General features: G+C 37.8%; 1 protein-coding gene across 3 annotated transcripts in view; it reads left to right on the top strand.

The window, feature by feature from the left end:
• Positions 1 to 13,969, top strand: part of INO80 (INO80 complex ATPase subunit) — a 128,966-nt gene that overhangs the window by 48,917 nt on the left and 66,080 nt on the right. For all 3 annotated transcript variants that reach the window (XM_026479989.4, XM_026479987.4, XM_026479988.4), the window contains 9 exons: positions 98 to 293; positions 1,544 to 1,611; positions 2,644 to 2,853; positions 3,338 to 3,418; positions 4,107 to 4,202; positions 10,805 to 10,864; positions 11,300 to 11,442; positions 12,575 to 12,659; positions 13,647 to 13,764. In XM_026479989.4, coding sequence (XP_026335774.1) covers positions 98 to 293; positions 1,544 to 1,611; positions 2,644 to 2,853; positions 3,338 to 3,418; positions 4,107 to 4,202; positions 10,805 to 10,864; positions 11,300 to 11,442; positions 12,575 to 12,659; positions 13,647 to 13,764 — 1,057 coding nt within the window. The remainder of the gene's footprint in view (positions 1 to 97; positions 294 to 1,543; positions 1,612 to 2,643; positions 2,854 to 3,337; positions 3,419 to 4,106; positions 4,203 to 10,804; positions 10,865 to 11,299; positions 11,443 to 12,574; positions 12,660 to 13,646; positions 13,765 to 13,969) is intronic.

Below are 13,969 nucleotides of genomic sequence, written 5' to 3'. Positions count from 1 at the left end.
ATTATATGCAAACTATATATAGATTTGGTGAATTCTATTGATCACCTTTTGTATGTGATTCACTCTCTTTAGTGAAAATAACTTTCTTCCCCTTTAGGCCAAGAGGCAGCAGCGAAAACTGAACTTCCTAATCACCCAGACAGAGTTATATGCCCATTTCATGAGTCGCAAACGAGACATGGGTCATGATGGAATTCAGGAAGAAATCCTAAGGAAACTGGAAGACAGTTCCACCCAAAGACAAATTGACATTGGTGGAGGGGTGGTAGTTAACATCACACAGGAGGATTATGGTGAGTCCTGAATCAGGAAGTAGAGGGAGTGGGTATCCTCCATTATTTTATACCTAAGGCTATACACATGATTAGTTCTTATAAGTTTTATCTTGATCGGTAGGTAATGATTAGTAAAGGGGAATTTATTGCACTGGAGTAGGGAAAGGATGAATAAAACAAACATACAGAATAACTTTTATTAAAGAATTTGAAAAGGAAAGGGTGTGTTTATATAAGTTTGGGAATATTTTATATGTTTTGATTTGTTGGTAGAAATGGAGGGTATTATATCAGAAGAATTCAGTGAACATGTCTCAGCAGAGAAAATCATCTCTCACATAACAAGGTTCTTGGTGATACAAGTCAAGCATGAGAAAGAGACTGTTCAGTTGTGGTGGTTTTTTTGTTTTTTAGTTTTTTTTAGATTTATTTGAGAGAGAGGGAGAGAGAGATAGCGAGAGAAAGCACAAGTGGGGAGGAGAGGGAGAAGCAGGCTCCCTGCGAGCAGGGAGCCCAATGCAGGGCTCGGTCCCAGGACCCTGGGATCATAACCTGAGCCAACTAGGCGCCCCTGTGGTATTATTTTTTAGAAAGATTTTATTTGTTTCTTAGAGTGAGAGCACAGGCCAGGGAGGGAGAGAGAAGGACAAGCAGACCCCTTGCTGAGCAGGGAGCCCAATGCGGGGCACTATCACAGGACCCTCAGATCACGACCTGAGCCAAAGGCAGATGCTTAACTGACTGAGCCACCCAGTTGCCCCTCAGTTGTGGTCTTTTTGTAACCACAAGGGGAGGGATGAATTGGGGTGAAATTCAAGGGGAATTTCATAGAGAATAGTGATCAAGATCGCTTTGAGCTCTGAATAAAAAGAATGAGTGTGCTTGCAAGGCTCTTGGGGTTTATACATGTTTGGATTTCTTCTTTGGGAATAGTTTCACCCAGCGGAAATCTATCACAATTTTGAATCCTCATTGTTTTGCTTTTCTTTGCTTTGTGCAAGAAACCCAGGATTGGGAGATGAGCTCAGTATTCTGGTGGTTTCTGTGAGCTTCCTGTGGCTATGGAGACCATGGCAGCCCTCTGCCTTCATAGCCACTTCTAGGTCCTTACCTCTGTCATGTAATTTGAACCTTTCTACACTCTCACTCCCTGTGAGCTTAGGGATGAGTAAATTGGGGGAGTTAGGGATTGACAATGTTCGCGTGAGTTGCGTGTTTGAAGGAGATCAGTTAATGACATGTGATAATCTCTAAGTTTTCCTTTTCAGATAGTAACCATTTCAAAGCCCAGGCCCTGAAGAATGCTGAAAATGCTTATCATATTCATCAAGCTCGGGTGAGTCTTAAAAATGAAAAGAAACTGTGAGGGACTCTGGAAGTACCCTACAGCCTTTCATTTGGGTGGTCTTCCTTTATTCTTCCTCATATTTTCAATTAAAAGCATTGGCAGATGTGTATATATGTGACTGTATTGGGTGCAGGCTGTGTCTCTATTTAGTACAGTCGGAATAATTGAGGAAAGGTGGAAAATGAGCATTCACTTGTCTAAACTTTAGGAGTGTGTTGATTGAAGCTAGGACAGTTTACCTATTTTTTTGTTGACCTGAGTAATCATGGGTAATATAGTGTTAAATGCATCATGATTGTTTAGTGGAAAAGACCACACTGGTGCTTGTTAAGAGAGCTGTATCATTGCCTTAAGAATACTGCTATGTTAGGACCTTCTTTCATCTTAGTAATAACTAGCTAATTCTTGATGTAGTGCTACTTCATGAAATCAGAAGAAACTGCAGTTAGATTAAGTTGAAGTTGAAGTAAGTAAAGAAAGTAAAAAAAATATTGCATAGGAACCCCATGTAACAGTGTCCAAGTCAGAATAAACTTGACCTTCTCCACACCAACCCCAGCTAAACAAATTTTATATCAGATTTTTAACACATTCCTTGATTAAACAAGTGGTCATGTAATATGGTTTATAGTCTTGTAATATGTCTGCTCATCAAAAGCGTATTCTTAATATAATTGTTAAATTAATGTAAAATATTAGTAGTGTTTCATATATTGTGCTTTTTTTTTTAATTTGAAGAGAACATGAACAGGGGGAGGAGCAGAGGGAGGAGAAGGCTCCCAGCTGAGCAGGGAGCCCAGGCCAGGGCTCAATCCTAGGACCCCGAGATCATGACCTCTGCTTAACCAACTGAGCCACCCAGGCGCCCCTCGTATATTATACTTTATACATAATATGTTACATAATGTTATCAGAAATTTTGTTCCAGTTACCACAAAGTAGATATATTATCATTATGAACTTTATTTGAATTTCATTTTTTCCCTCTTATTTTTCTTCTAACACGTTTTTATTTTCCAGACAAGGTCATTTGATGAAGATGCAAAAGAAAGTCGAGCAGCTGCCCTTCGGGCAGCAAACAAGTCTGGCACTGGGTTTGGGGAGAGTTACAGCCTGGCAAACCCATCTATCCGGGCTGGGGAAGATATTCCACAGCCTACAATTTTTAATGGCAAATTAAAAGGCTATCAGCTGAAAGGCATGAATTGGTTGGCAAATCTCTATGAACAGGTGAATTTTAGAACTATGCCATACCCACTCTCTTTCGTTACATTTTCCTAAAGTCACTGGTTCAGTGTATTGTGAAATGAGCATGAGACAATGTTTTAAATTTCATCCCTTTGAAAAGCTGTATCCTCTGACAAGAGTCAGAAAGATGTCTTTATATTTTTAATCTGAAATTTTATTGGAGAATATTTGTATAGTGTACATAGTTTGTCTTATGTGGTCTTGGTAAACGTGATTGCTTTTTTGCCTAGATTAAACTAGCTGAAAAACTGGCTTTGGCCTGTTCACCTCAGATAACCATGATTCATAGTTGTAGCTATGGAGTTGGCAAAAGGAATCATTACAGCAGTGGGTAATAGTAATGAAATGGTATTTCTAGCCACTTCTGTTTAAATAAGACTGAGAGTTTGGTTAGTTTTGGGGGACAGTAGATTGAATCCTGTATGATGGAATGTGAGAGGTTATTGACTGTATTTTTTTTTTCCAGGGCATTAATGGCATTCTTGCAGATGAAATGGGCCTTGGTAAAACAGTACAGAGTATTGCCCTCCTGGCCCATCTGGCTGAGGTGGGTAGCTGCAGTCCTTCTATCTTCCCCACTCTAGAGTCTGGAGCGGGAATCAGCCATTATCAAGCATTATGCTAGGCTTTGTAGCATATGAGAACAGCAGGTATAGTGGCAAAGACATTGTAGTTAGTTAGAACCAGAAGACCCAGGTTCACATCTGAACTCTGTTGACTATAAACAATGTAAACTGGCAATTCATCTGATCTCTTTTGCTCTGACTTCACTTTAATTCTCTGAGGTTTAGTTTCTACTTGCACAGAGTGGGGATAATACCTACTTTGTAGGAATTCTGTGAAAATTAAATGAGAAAATAGGTGTAGAAGCATTTTGAAAATAGCAAAAGCTCCAATAACAGTAAAATTGTTACGATCATCTCGTATAAGGGAAAGCAATACATACAAGTCAGGATATCATAAGTGCTTTGTGAATGATAGAAATTAGGACCTATAAGTGGTGGGGGTGGGAGTAATTGCTTGGTATTTTCTCTCATGGTTTTTCTGAGCAAATTCCTTGCCTGTGTTATTATTAACATAGGATATTATTACTGAGTATTCAGATGTGGGAGCTAGGCACCATTTCTCATGTTGTAATGTATTATTTATTCTTGAACTGCTCTTGTCATTGATTATAATTTTGAACTAAGTATCTTCAGTTTTCAGCAGTTAGCTGACCCAGTTTTGTCTTTCAGAGAGAGAACATCTGGGGACCTTTCTTAATAATTTCACCTGCTTCTACTCTTAACAATTGGCACCAGGAGTTTACTAGATTTGTTCCTAAATTTAAGGTAAAAATCCAACAAAAATTTCTTTTCCTCTTTAAAATAAACTTTCTGACTTTTGTTTTGCTGCCTTACTTAATTGCTCTAAGAGTTTTAAATTTCTTGCATTTTTTTCCAAAATACTTTAAGTACATTCCCTTTAAAAGTTACTGATGGGTGGAGCGCCTGGGTGGCTCAGTCAGTTAGGGGTCCAGCTCTTGATTTCTGCTCACGTCATAATCTCAGGGTCCTGGGCTCCATGCTCAGCGAGGAGTCAGCTTGAGATTCTCCCTCTCCTTTCACTCCTCCCTTCCGCGTTCACTCTCATGCGCACACTCTCTCTTGTCTCTCTCTCTCTCTCTCTCATGCCCTCTCTCTAAAATAAGTGTATCTTAAAGAAAAATTACTGGGGTGCTTGGATGGCTCAGTTGGTTAAGCGTCTGCCTTTAGCTCAGGTCATGATCCCAGGGTCCTGGAATTGAGCCCCCTGTTAGGCTCCCTGCTTAGCGGGGAGCCTTCTTCTCCCACTCCCTTTGCTGCTCCCTCTGTGCTCTCTCTCTCTTTCAAATAAATACATAAAATCTTAAAAGAAAAAAAAGTTACTGATGGGAGCAATAAGAGGGCATATTACATCCTTACGTTTCATAAGTGAGAAAGCCAAAGTCCAATTTGAATGATTTGCTGCATTAGCCACATAGATTGATACTCCTGGTCAAACTGCCATAGAAGAAAATATCTACCTTATTTGTTTAACAGAGATTTTGGCAAATCATATTATCAGGGCACATACCCTATAATTTACTGCATGGTCGTCCCCCCATATATTCAGAAATAATTTATTTTCTTGATACTCTAAAATCAGATCTTTAGTCCTAGTCCAGACTATAATGTCTGGCGTAGATAATAAGAAAGTTGATTTTAACTAATTTAGAGGAAAAGAAGTGAGATTGAGGTCGGAAGTGATCAGCAAGGAAGTATGTTCCACTAAGTTGGGTAAGATGTGGATAAGATTTATTAAACAGGGTTTAATTGTGGAAAGTTATTGGTATGTAAGAAAGAATGGGTAGGATTTATTATATTGCTTGCAAGTAAAAATGGTGAAATCTGTTAAATATGTGTTCTGTCCCTGAAGTAATATAATGATGATGAAATTGCATGGTGAGGAGGATCTTATAGAGTTTCTATATCAAGAGTTACTGTTATGGTCTCCCTGATTTGGGGTCTCCATGATACACAGGTTCCATGCAATTTAAAGGGCACAGGATAGGGTGGAAGTGGGGCGGGGGGTCATGTGTTTTCTCACTTATATTTTGTAGGGAATAATGACACGTCTGAGATATTCCACTTTGGGATACCTTTGTGGCTGTGGTCCACCTTTGTGGCTAAGTTGTAGATTTAGAAACTGTTTACAAGGCACATTAAGTGTATAACTTTTAACTTTGCTGACTCATTTTTAAATTTCTAAGAAGATGAGATTCTAAAGCAATTTGTTGAGTATTTTTCTCTAGAGTTCTTTGCCATTGGGAATATGGAGCTGCCATATTTTTTATTCATTCGTTCGTTCGTTCATCCATTCATTCATTTTTGTTTCCTTTTCCGGTACATGTTGAATAATCAGAAAGTTTCCACCAAACCACTTGAGTTTTCAGTATTAACTTCCTGGCCATTAGATGGCAATGTAGTACTGCTTGCATCATTGATACCTCTCCTTTGATTTTGTGCCTAGGCCTGGAACTGAGCACTCGTTTCCATGTTGAGCTTCCTTTTGGTATTCTAGGGGTCACTAAAATTCCAGTTGCCACTTTCATTTGTCCTAGTTTGTTTTGTTTCATTGTTTTAAATTGTGATAAAATACACATACATAAGGAGAGCACCTGCCTCGCTCAGTCAGTAGAGCATCCAACTAGATTTCAGGGTCGTGAGTTCAAGCCCCACATTGGATGTAGAGATTACTTAAGAAAAAAAAAAACCCACACACATACATAAAAAGTCTAAAATGTACCGATTTAAAGTGTACAATTTACTAGTATTATGTACATTTACAGTGTGGTGCAATGGTCAGTGCTGTCTGGTTGCAGAATTTTTTCATCATCCCAAACAGAAACCTCTTCCCCATTAAACAGTCACTTCCTAATCCCCTTTCCCTCTAGCCCCTGGCTACCACAAGTCTGCTTCTCTGGATTTGCTAATTCTGGATATTTCATCTAATTGGAATCATATAATCGGTGGCCTTTTATGTCTGGCTTCTTTTCACATAACACAATATTTTCATGTTTTAGCATGTCATTCCTTTTTATGACTGAATAATGTGTCATTATCTGGGCACACTATATTTTGTTTATCCATTTATCTCTCAATGGTATTTGGGCTGTTTCCACCTTTTCGCTATTGTTAATAGTACTGTTACGAACATTCATGTACAGGTTATCATTTGAATACCCGTCCTGTTTTCATTTCAGTTCTTTTCGTATATACTTCAGAGTGGAATTGCAGGGTCATTCTGTATTTAACTTATTGAGAAATCTGCCACCTGTTTTTTTGTACAGCTTGCAAGCTAAAGGTAGTTTTCATGTTTTTAAACTGTTGTAGGTATATGTTGAGACACAGCCATGCTCTTCCATTTCAGTGTTATTTATGGTTACATTCTCACTACAGCAGCATAGTTGAATGGTTGTGACAGAGATCATATCGCCTGCAAAGCCGAAAATATTTATCATTTACCTGTTTACAGAAAAGGTTTGATGACCTCTGCTCTATTGATTCATTGCTTCTATTGCCATTACTCCTTTAGATCGTCAGAAATGTACTCACTTCCCTACAGAACATAGTTAAATGTAGACTCTGCTCAGATTTGTAGTTAGTTTGCATTCAAAGATACTTTGATCTATGATGATAACATCTGAAAGTTCATTTTATTTGGCAGGTATCTGAGTAACATTTGTTTTATGATTCTAGTATGATCAATGCCTCTGATTCCTCTTTTTTCCCCGAGAAATATGGCTTACATTTTTTTCTATGGTTAATATTCCATTTTCATTCCTGAAATTGGCTCTTTTATGTGTTTTCTATTTCATTCATTTCTGCTCTTTTATTGTCTACTTTTTTGTGCACTTTTTTCTTTTTCTAACATCTCTGGATGGAGCTTAGATTGTTGATTTTCAGCCTTTTCCAGTAAGTGTATTTAACGGTATTAATCGCTTTCTAAGCATGACTATAGCCATCCAAAGGTTTGATGGGCCACATTTGCATTATTCTTTAATTCAAAATAATTTCTAGCTTCTATTTCAAGTCCCTGTTTGATTCATGGCTTGTTTTAGAGTGGTTTTTGGGGGTGCCTGGGTGGCTCAGTTGCTTAAGCATCTCCATCAGCTCAGGTCATGGTCCCGGGGTCCTGGGATTGAGCCCCACATCAGGCTCTCTGCTCAGCGGGGAGCCTGCTTCTCCTTCTGCCTGCCACTCCCCCTGCTTGTGCAGGTGCATGTGTGCGCACTTTCTCTCTCTGTCAGGTGAATAAATAAAATCTTTAAAAAAAAAAAAAAAAGAGTGGTTCTTGAGGCACCTGGCTGGCTCAGTTGGTATAGTATGTGACTCTTGATCTCAAGGTTGTGAGTTCAAGCCCCACATTGGGCGTGGGGCCTACTTTAAATAAATAAATAAATAAGGAAGGAAGGGGGGTTCTTAATTTCCTAACAAAGGACGATTTTTTAGGTATCTTGTTACTAATTTACAGCTTAAATTTACTGTGATAGGATGGAAAACAGGCTTTTTATGATTTTAATCCTTTGAAATTTTTTGAAACTTTTCTTTTACGGTCCACCATATAGTCAATGTTGATAAATGTCTTGTATCTGTTCGTAGGTAGTAGGTGTTATGCAGTTGTTGAGTGCAGCATTGTATATGTGTTGATTAGGTCAGGTGTATTTCAGCTCTTCTGTATCTTTACTGATTCTTTTGTCTGCCTGTCCAAATACTAACTGAAAGAAGTATGTTAAAATTACCACAGGGAGCCTGGGTGGTTCAGTCGATTAAGCATCTGACTTCGGCTGGGGTCATGATCTCAGGGTCCTGGGATAGAGCCCCTGTTGGGCTCCCCACCCTACCAGGAGTCTTTGTGTTCCTCTGCCCCCCCCCTTGCTTGTGCATTCTCTGTCTCTCAAATAAATAAATAAATTTTTTTAATTACCACAATTAAGGGTTTATCCATTTTTGTTTTCTTCTGCCCATTTTGCTTTATATTTTGAGGCTGTGAGTTGTATACAAGTTTATAATTATTTTTATCTTCCTGATAAATCAAACCTTTTATTATCATGAAATTTCTCTTTTTAAGACTTTTTGCCTTATTCTTGTTTTCTTTGGCATTAAATAGATTAGCTTTGTTCTGGTTTTTATGTGGTATCTCTTTCTTTCTTTTACGTTTAACCATTCTGTTTACATTTAAGGTTTTTCCTTGCCTTTTATTTTTTAATATTTATGCTGACTTTTAATGTAGTTACTGATACATGGATTTGAAATCTGCCTGGCTGTTTGCTTTCTACTTCTACAGCTTTCCTTTTTCTCCTTTCTTGTGTCCTTTGGATTGATTAGATTTTACTACTCTTTTTTTTTTTTTCTTCTTCTTCATTCCTTCTTAGCTTGCTAATTATATATTCATTTTATTCTTAGTAGATACCCAGGAGAATACCTAAGAGTCAAGGAACATGCATCCTTGACTTTTAAAAAAGTAATATAAATTAGGGGCGCCTGGGTGGCACAGCGGTTAAGCGTCTGCCTTCGGCTCAGGGCGTGATCCCGGCGTTCTGGGATCGAGCCCCACATCAGGCTCTTCCGCTATGAGCCTGCTTCTTCCTCTCCCACTCCCCCTGCTTGTGTTCCCTCTCTCGCTGGCTGTCTCTATCTCTGTCGAATAAATAAATAAAATCTTTAAAAAAAAATAAAAATAAAAAAAATAAAAAAGTAATATAAATTAATACTATTACTGCTTTCCAGACAGTACAAGGGCTTTAGTGTACTTTTTTTTTTTTCCTTAGAGTTTGAGAGAGAGCCCGTGAGTGGGGTGGGATGGAGGCAGAGAGAGAGGGAAAGAAAGAATCCTAAGCAGGTTCCACAACCCTGAGATCATGACTTGAGCCAGTATCAGAGTTGGACACTTAACCAAGTGAGCCACCCAGGTGCCCTGGGCTTTTAGTATACTTTACGTACATTCCTTTTCTGTAGACTTACGTTCTGTTGTTGTTTTAAAGATTTTATTTATTTATTTGAGAGAGAGAGACATGCTGTTGTTTTTGTGTATATTTTCTCTTTGAAACCCCACAAAGCATTTTATTATTACTATACATTTTAAATTTGTTTAGATATATTCATATTACCTATTCACTGTTTCCTCTGCTCTTCATTTCTTCTTGTATATTTATACTTCATCGTGACTGAGATTTTTCAAAACAACAAAAAAACGTCAAGCTACAGATCCAAGAAGCACTTTGAAAGAAAACCACACCTAGAGACGTCACAGAAAAAGTGCTGAATTTTGCATTCTTTTGTTTCACCATGCTTTAGTCTAAATATTTCCTTCTAACCTAACATCTGTTTCACTAATTTTCTCTAAGCTGCATCTAATCTATCATTAAACCCATGGTTGAATTCTCAGTTTTAGTTCTTGTGTTTTCCAGTTCTAAAAAAACTCCCTTTGGTACTTTATAGTTTCTGGTACACCACTGAAATTCCCAAGCTTATCTTTTAATTCCAGGAACAAATTAGCATCTTTTTTAAAAGTCTGTTTCTGATATTTTCATTATTTGGGTCTCCTCTAGTTTTATTTCCTGTATCTGTTTCTCATGTTGGTTTTCAGTCATGGGGTCTAGCCTTTCCATATGTCTGGGGCTTTTTTGTTGGTTTTGTTTATTTGTGTTTTTATTGTATGCCAGACATCATATAGGAAAAATTCTAGAAATAATTGTGTGCTCTGTTTTCTTCTTCCAGAGGGGACTTATGTGTGTTCTGGGTTGGTGGTGTTTGTTTTGTTTTTGGCCTCTAGTAATTTGGTGGGGCCGGGTTGGGGGGGGTGGGCACTAATAATCCAAAGTCCCCACCTTAATCTGGTCAGGAATTGAGATGATTCAAAGTTGGCATTCAGTACTTGGTAAGGCTCATCTGTCTGTAGTTGACCTTTACTGCCCATGGGTATGTATCCTGTGATTCCTGTCTTAAGGCCAGGGAGGTGGGTGGTTATCTAATCCTTCCTCCTTGAACTACAGGTTTTGTTCTGTAGGCCATGCATCTCTTAAAAAAAATACTCTGCTCAATTTCTTAGCTTCTCAACTAGAACTTTTAGAAAGGATCAACACCTTTAGGAAGGACACATACCAGGTGTCAGGCTTTACTTTCTGGAAAGACTTTCTTTTCTGGATCTTGACTCTGTAATTCTCTGCCATGGTAGATTTCTGATGCCTTCTCACAAATGTTTTGTATGTGTGTTTTAATTCAGTCAGCAGGAAGCGTACTAGTGGCAGTGACAGAAGAGGAATTCCTATATTTGTTTTTTAGGTTCTTTTAAAATCATTCTGAATAACATTTGTGATCATACTTTTAAGATTATAAATAGGAAATAATCTGTATAATGGTCCTTTTTCCAGGTGCTACCATACTGGGGAAATCCTCATGATAGAAAAGTTATCAGGAGGTTCTGGAGTCAGGTAACTTTCAGCTTATTGCATATACACATATGCCCATGCATACACACACACACACATACATATGCAATCATTTCTCCATTTTATTTGAGTAATTTCTTGTGTATAAAATCTTATATATATTTCTAGACACTAGGCCAGTGCACTTTTTTTCTTCTACAACACTTTTCTCATTATAGACAATCAGCTGGACTTAAAGTCCAGGATTAAGTAAGAACTCTTAAATAAGCTGAAGATTAATGTTTAACATGGTCTGTAATTAAGGTGAGTACTTTAAAAACAGTTATGGTTTAATTCAGTTTACATCTGCTACGTAGGAGAAGCACATCTTTAGTAGGACTGTCTTAAACTTCTTAGCCTTAGAAAATAAAATCCATTCCTCATTATCTTATGAATTATTAGGTACCTATTTTCATTCTTCCCTTCTTGTATTTACAGAAGACCCTCTACACTCAGGATGCCCCCTTCCATGTGGTTATCACCAGCTACCAGCTGGTGGTGCAGGATGTAAAGTACTTCCAGCGGGTCAAGTGGCAGTACATGGTATTGGATGAGGCCCAGGCACTCAAGAGTAGTTCCAGGTAACATGATTAATAGAAACCAAACTCTGTAGACTGAGGCTGTGTAGATATATAAATATAGGATATAGACATATGTATACACACAGGTGAATAAAGATCAGAGAGGTTTCAGAACATGGCATGATATGTTCTCTGCATATGCCATGTATCTGACCAGAAAGCAAAAATTTCCTTTTGCATTTTACATGGAATACAAATATTAATGTTTAGAATACAGGGTTTTTCTTAACTTCTATTTCTCTACTCAATAATTATTGCATCTTAATAGGTCTTTGTTCTTCCAGGAACATTTTTGTAGGAGAAGGCTTGTCTGCCCTTTGATTCAGGGAACATTTTGAACAAGAGATCTTAGGAGGAAGTAGAATATTACATTTTATAGATTGTAGGTTCTGTCTGTGTTATGCAGGTTGTCCTAGTCCCTGATTGGTTATTAGAGCCCCAAGATCTTTTTTATTGGAAGTTACATGTTTAAAATATTCTATTACCTTCAAAGTAACAAACTGAATAGTAAGTTGGTGTTTGACTTTAAAGTATTACTCAGTGGTATTAAATGTTGCATTTGATGCATTTTTATTAACTCTTGGTGAGCCCCTAAGACTTTCTTGGAAATCCATTTTAACTGACAGGATGGTACTTTCTATCCTCTGATGGTCATTACTTCATATTCTGCTCTTCTGAAGTAGGACATGCTTACTGCTGGGAGCAATATACTCCTTTTGCATTTTCTTCTCACACCCTTCTCCTTTCTCCATTGATCTCTCTAAACTCACACTGGAAGCGCACAGATTAATAATTGTAAAGCTTTCTACTACAGATAAATACCTTATAATTAAGTGGCTCGTGTCAACAAAACTGACCAGAGGTAGTAGAGCACTTTGTTAAGCCAGAAAGGATCCTACTCTGCCCATTTGAGAGCTATTTTTTCTAAACCCGAATACCATGTTTTCTGTATGCAGGAGTCATTTTCTGTCCTCAGCTTTGTTGAATAATATTTTTCAATGTGTACACGGTGGAGTACTTGATTCTGGGTGTTTGGCAGTTTTTTGGAAAGCATGTTTAGAAATACAGGATCTTAGTAGGGTGAAGAAAGATTTACTGCTAACTTGGAATTTCTAATTCATTTACTGAACAGTGTTCGTTGGAAGATTCTCTTGCAGTTCCAGTGTCGGAATCGGCTTTTGCTAACTGGGACCCCAATTCAGAACACCATGGCAGAGGTAGGCATTAGTAAAGGCTTCAGTTTTCTGTCTGCATTAAACAGAATGGGTCTAGCACGGAATAGAATTCTTTTCCCATGCCCACCTGGAATATTAACTGCTCTGTACAAGTTATAATCCCCACATAAAAGGAAGAGTTTGACCATAGTTTGCCCTAAATGGGTTTTCTGGGCATCATTCCTATTTTATTATTCTCTGGCATGGGCAAATAAATTAATGTATTCCTTTGTATTTATGGAATAAATAGTGACTACATTAGGAATGTTACCTATCTAATGCGGAGATGTTTTTGTGACAGAATGAAAAGGTTAATATTCTTTGGCACTGAGAGGAGCTAAAATTCCTTATTTAGAAAAGATAAATGATCATCTAGAACAGGAGTCAGAAAACTTTCTGTAAAGAGCGAGACAGTAAATTTTTTTCTCAGATAGTAAATATTTTACACCATAGGCCATATTGCTGCTATTGCAGCTGCTCAGCCTTGCCATTCTAATGTGAAAGCAGCCATAGATGACACATAAGGGAATAGATGTAGCTATGTTCCAGTAAAACTTTATTTATAAAAGTAGTTGGCAAACCAGCCTTGGCATCATAGGCCATAATTTACTGACTCCTGATTAAGAGTTACTATTAGCAAGTTATGCGAGTTCAGATTGTGTTCGGTTGTGAAATGGATTTTTTAATGTATAAAATCTTTAAAACTATCCCATTGCAAAATATGAGCAGGACTTTTACTTTCAGACTTTTAGTTTGAAATTAATTGAGAAATAATCTCATTTTGCTATTGCATCTTAGAAAATAAGGGTTGGTTGATGAGGCATGTGCTTCCACACTCATTCTTTTTCGCCCACTTGCCCACACTTACATCTGTTCCTAGACACACACACACACACACCTGCAACTTTCACTCTCTCCAAACCCTTGTCATATCCTCACACACTGTCATTTTGTTGTTCTACAGTTATTTCACATTTCTTCTGTTTCCAGCTCTGGGCTCTGCTGCATTTCATTATGCCAACATTATTTGATTCACATGAGGAATTTAATGAATGGTTTTCCAAGGACATTGAGAGCCACGCCGAAAACAAATCCGCAATTGATGAGAGTGAGTGCTTTTATGAACTCTCTTTCTTTCTGCCTATTAGTGTAGGCTACCACATAATTGAATATTTTCTTCTATTAAAGAGTTTTTCTTCCAGTATTCATAGAAGGATCGGGGGCGGGGGGTAGTTTTTTCTCTTATTAAGTATGTGCTTTGTTCATGTTTAAAAGAGCCGAAAGGACTAATACAGGTGATACTGCTGTACTGT

The sequence above is a fragment of the Ursus arctos genome, unplaced genomic scaffold, assembly GCF_023065955.2.
Source record: "Ursus arctos isolate Adak ecotype North America unplaced genomic scaffold, UrsArc2.0 scaffold_36, whole genome shotgun sequence".
Classification (NCBI taxonomy): Eukaryota; Metazoa; Chordata; class Mammalia; order Carnivora; family Ursidae; genus Ursus; species Ursus arctos.
This window is presented reverse-complemented; position numbering and strand designations above follow the sequence as displayed.